General features: G+C 41.4%; 1 protein-coding gene across 4 annotated transcripts in view; it reads left to right on the top strand.

Moving 5' to 3' along the window:
* LRGUK (leucine rich repeats and guanylate kinase domain containing) overlaps positions 1–5190 on the top strand; it is a 99476-nt gene that overhangs the window by 34670 nt on the left and 59616 nt on the right. For all 4 annotated transcript variants that reach the window (XM_006910654.3, XM_025045953.1, XM_025045952.1 and 1 more), the window contains exons 10-11: positions 552–658; positions 4389–4508. In XM_006910654.3, the coding sequence (XP_006910716.1) occupies positions 552–658; positions 4389–4508 (227 nt within the window). The remainder of the gene's footprint in view (positions 1–551; positions 659–4388; positions 4509–5190) is intronic.

Genomic DNA, 5190 nt, shown 5'->3' with positions numbered 1-5190 from the left:
TGCGAAGGGAGTAAAATTTAAAACTGTGTATTAAGGTGTAGTAGATAAGGATAATGTATTTAGAGGGGTAAACTATTGTACATTATGAAGAAAAGGCCCGTCCTTTTGAAAAGAGGAAGTATGCTAAAAGAAGAGGAAGTTTTGGTAGAATTTGAGATAATCAGAATAGTTCCTGGTGAGATAGCATGCGAAGAAAATTCTGCAGTATCAACGACCTAGAATCCTTCTTATACTAAAAGTCGATATGTTTACTTTATTAAAAGTCGCCTTGGACTTTAGAGGTTTTGTTTTTGTTTTTTGCTTTTTGCTTTTTCCCTCCCAAACCAGAAAGTATAGAGAAGTAGGGGACCAAGGGACCTCAGCTCAGTATTTTAAAATAATTAGGAAAGGTAAAGTAGACAGAAAGGCCGAGCACAAAGACTCAAGAACATGCGTTAAATTATTTCCTCTACCTGGATGCACACGCTTAGAATATTTCATTAAAGAAAAACCTAAGCCTTCTTTTCAGAAATGCAGTTTGTTTCCCTTTTGCATTTCTAATTCTGGAAAAGGTGGCAGCAGTGAATAAATACAACCCTCCTCCGGAAGTGGTCGCCACCCAGGATCACCTGACCCACGTTGTCAACAGCCTGATGCAGCCGCAGAGGATCTTTGACAGGTAGGTATTGATTAGGGATCCGCAGGGCCCGAGCACAGGACAGCGTTTTCCCCAGCCCTCTCTTTGATGAGCCATGCCTTTCTCGCCTCCTCTGAGGGAAGGGGCTCATCCTGCGTTGTCTCAGTTATAACCTGTTATCGTCACACTCCTGAATATAGACTCTCTCATTTTCCCAAGTATGACGAAGAGTGGATTCCTCCTCCCTCTTTCATCTGGCCCCTGTGACATTGGGCAGTGAAATAATAATGAAAAAATAAATAAATAAAAGTTTGTGAACTTATCTGCTGTAGGATAGAACCACAGACGATTATGATCATTTCTCTCCACTCTAAAATTTTCCTTGGCCGTGAGTAAATGCCAGATACCCCTTCAAAGAGCATCTCATCAGCGCAGATTGTTTGGGAGTCCCCGGAAGGCAGCCCCTCCAGGCCGCGGGAAGCCTGGAAGAGCCTGTCTCTTGGGGGCACTGAGCTGCACTCAGCCCTGCAGGGAGGAGTCGCTCAGCTTGGTTGAACACATGAGTAGTCTCTCACCTCTAAGTTCGAAGGCGGATCTACCAGGGTTTCTTCTTTCTTTTTAGACAATCTGTCAGAGCAGATGGCCATTTATGCTATAAGTATAACGCAGAAATTCTATCCATACCCAAAGGCGTTTGAAAAATACTTGTAAGATCTCTTGGTTATAAATAGCTTCTCTTCTTCATGTGATATTTGCTCCTGTACTTCACATGGTTGGTTTCCCACAGAGAGAAAAATGTTTTATTTTGCATCTAGGACATGATTTTTTACATGTAATTTAATAATACAGACATTGGCAGTTTTATATATTTATGGCAGCCCTCAGTGAAATGATTTGTCATTTATTTGCATACATCTGGAAAAGCACATTTGATTTTAAACAGGGGCATTTATGTCCTCGTTGTATTTCTTCTCTAGTTTATGAAGATTGCTAGTAGTTTTATGCTTAAGGGTACCTTTATATAAAAATATGTATCAAAGAAATTTACAGCAACATCTGATAAACACATATTTCGTGATCATTTCTGGCTGTTGAGCAGATAAGCACAAATGGCCAAAGCACCCTAATGCTCTGGGATGAGCAGTTTTCATTGTGAAAAACTCTCAGGCCAGAGCAAGGCCTGCCAAGCTAGGCCAGTACACAGCTCTCTGGCAGCCCCGAAAGAGGAACCCTGACTCTTGACCTTGGGACTCTTATGCTGTGTATTGGGGGAATCACTGTCCCCTTTCCTGCCATGATCAGGATGAGGGTACAATGTTAAAATGACACAGCAGGACCTTGGCTCTGGCCTGGTGATCACTGTTAGCTTCTTGCTCTCTGGTATGACAAGGTTCCCCAGGCCCATCTTGTACAAATCCTGTCCCAATTGTGAAATCAGCCATTTCTCCAAGAAGCCCTGGTTTGTTTTAGTGAGAAATGCTATTTCCCAGGCTCACTGTGGGTGCTAGAGATAAACATTGTTTCTAGGCCATTTAGTGGACAGAACTAGGAATATATTTCCCTTCCTTCCTTCCTTCCTATTTGCCTATTTTATATGTGTCAGTCATCTCATTTTAAAAATAGTGTACGATATTTATATTGTCAGAACATATATCCATCACGTACTACACATTCTCCTTTCTGTCATTTAGCTTTGTTCTATGGATAACTGCATACTTATTGCTCACTCCCAGCTCTCATATTGTCTCTTGAGCCTTCTCGAGAGATAGTTCGGAGATAGTATCTTCTGAACTCTTGCATGTTAATAATAGTTCCTGCTCTTTATATTGAAAGTCATTTTTGCCATAATGTATAAAGACTCACACTTTTTTTCCCTTAAATATATTAACGATGTTACTCTATTTCCTTTTGGTGCAAAACATTGCTGTCAAAAATCTGATGACAGTTGAATTTTCTTTTCCGTATAAGTCATGTGTTCTCTTTTTCCAGCTGAACATCTTTTTTTTTTCTTTTTCTTTGAAGTCTAGTAATTTTACTAGACCATGTCTTGCTATTAGTTATTCTGGGCCAATATTCTCAGGGGTGTTGTGTGCACTTTCACAATATATAGTTTTATTTTTTTATTTCAGGGAAGTTTTCTCGAATTACAGCCTTTAGTAGTTATTCTGTTCCTTTGATTGGGTTTTCTTTTTTGGGAAAAAGATCTCCTTTGTCTGTCTTCAGTATTTGTCACTTTCTCTCAAATTTTTCTTCTTTTTAATCACTAAAAAATTATTTCGAGATAATTTTCGATTCACACGTAGTTGTAAGAAATAATACAGAGAAACTCTGTGCATCTTTCGGTTTCCCCCAGTGGTGATGCCTCGTCATGGCTAAAGTAGCACATCAGAACCAGGAAACTTACACTGATGCATTTCTGCAACCTCATTCGGTTGCACCAGTTTGACATCGACTTGTGTGTGCATTTAGTTCTATGCAATTTAGTTCTACTCAGCAATAAAAAGGAGTGATTCTTTTAGTGATTAAAAAGAAGAAAACTTATTTCTTGGTATGGATGTACCACACTTAGTTTAACCATTCATCTGGACCGATGGCAGTTTTTGGCGATTAAAACACAACTGCTGTGAACATCCACGTACCGGCTTTGGTGCATGTACGGTTTCTCCAGCCTGCTCGCCAGTGGACGCCCTTGGCTGTTTGGGGTTTTCCTTGCTCTGAGATCTGTCAGATGCTGCCGCATCGCCGCCTCCTGCTTCCTCTTGCACAGATTCCAGCGTTGCTCTGAGATCTGTCAGATGCTGCCGCATCGCCTCCTCCTGCACAGATTCCAGTGCTGTGAAGACTGTGGGTTTGTGGATCATGGCGATACCTTTTCATTTAGTTATACAGGTTTTCCATGGGCTTTTGCACTTGAGCTTTTCTGTTTTTATGTGGGTATTCACGGAGATCAAAAATTATGCTGACACCACCCCCATTCTTTATAGAATCCACATCTCAGCCATGTATTTTTTTTTTTAATGTTCTATTTCATTCAATAATTTGTGTCATAAGTAGAATCCAACACTTGAACTGAGCATGTTGCCGGAGATTTTAGGAGCAAATTCATTCTTTAGTCTGACCTTTCAGGCCCAGAAGCCAGGCCTAGATTCATATATCAGCTCTTACGTATTAACTTAGTTTGAGCAAATTAATTAACCTCTCTGTATACTTCAGTCTCCGTGTGTTCAGTGAGGATAATGATAGAAATTTCTACATTAGCTTCCCATGATTATTAAATGAGGTAAAGCATGTGAGACTCCTAGAGCAGTACCTGGCACGTAGTAACTGCTCAGGTAAATTTTAGTCATCACCATTTTCTTTGCATATCGGTGTTGTAATTCAATGGATATAGATGTTAAAGGTTAACTCTCAAGGGCAGTCTTCTTTCGTTCTGAAGTTCTCGGGGGAGTACTTTGTCAACCAAGCATTACTGTTTCTTACCGTATACGTCCTTTTAAAAACGATGTTAAAGTAAACTTACATATATTCGGATTTTACGTGTCATCTATGCTTTGGATATTATTTTTGCATAGTATGATAATCAGCTTGCATCTGGAAGTAAGATCAGCCTTCTACACAGTGTCCACATATAGCAAGCGCTCGACTGCCGAATTAATTGTGGCAGTGACACAGACAGTCCCTCCCCCGAGCGTGGCTAACGCGCCGCGAGTCTGACGTCAGCGGGCCGAGTCTGACGTCAGCGGGCCGTCACTGACTCTGCCCTGTGTTGCAGCACCCTTCCGAGTCTGGACGCCCCTTACCCCGTGTTGGTATTGGCCGGTCCTCAAGCTTGTGGGAAACGAGAACTAGCCCACCGCCTCTGCAGACAGTTTAGCACTTACTTCAGATATGGGTAAGTTTATTATCGACTGGTAAGACTGTAAAAGATTGGATGTTATTAACTTCGGCTGTTAATTTTAAGCAGGTTCAAAATGAGCATCGAAGGCTTATTAGCTTCTTTGCCATTCATTGCACTGTGACATAGTGTATTTTTTATTTTTTTTATTTTTTTACTTTAAGCTCTAAATTTAACTTTAATTCAGCGACGGCTGAAATCGCTCTCCAAGGTTTGGAAATACATGTATTTGTAATTAAGAATAGTGGCGTTAGAACATGGGCTCGTCCTGCTGCCATGCGTCGTGACGGGAGAATCACAGCGTTGCGAGGTGTGATGGGCAGATCCGTGCGCCGGTGGCAGCTCCTCCTAGTCTCTGCGGGAACTCAACGCTGACAGCGTTTCGGCTTCTTTATCGCCACGCTAGCCTCCCTCTTTTGAGGCACATATCAGGAGGAAGAAAGGAGAAGGGGCAACAGGTGTCTTCCCTTTCCTTCCCCTCAGGTTAGCATTCAGTAGACTTTTAGTTTTCTGGAGCAAATATTCTGCCACGTGATTCCCTAATGACCCAGTTAAAATAGAGGAAATGCCCCCTCCCCATCCCCCTGCCAAAAAAAAAACTAAAACCATCTGGAAAAAAACCTTCAGTTGGATTTACAGAATCAGATTTAGAATGATTGCTGTGGTCCTTTAAACTGGC

Source organism: Pteropus alecto, unplaced genomic scaffold (genome assembly GCF_000325575.1).
Source record: "Pteropus alecto unplaced genomic scaffold, ASM32557v1 scaffold22, whole genome shotgun sequence".
Classification (NCBI taxonomy): Eukaryota; Metazoa; Chordata; class Mammalia; order Chiroptera; family Pteropodidae; genus Pteropus; species Pteropus alecto.
This window is presented reverse-complemented; position numbering and strand designations above follow the sequence as displayed.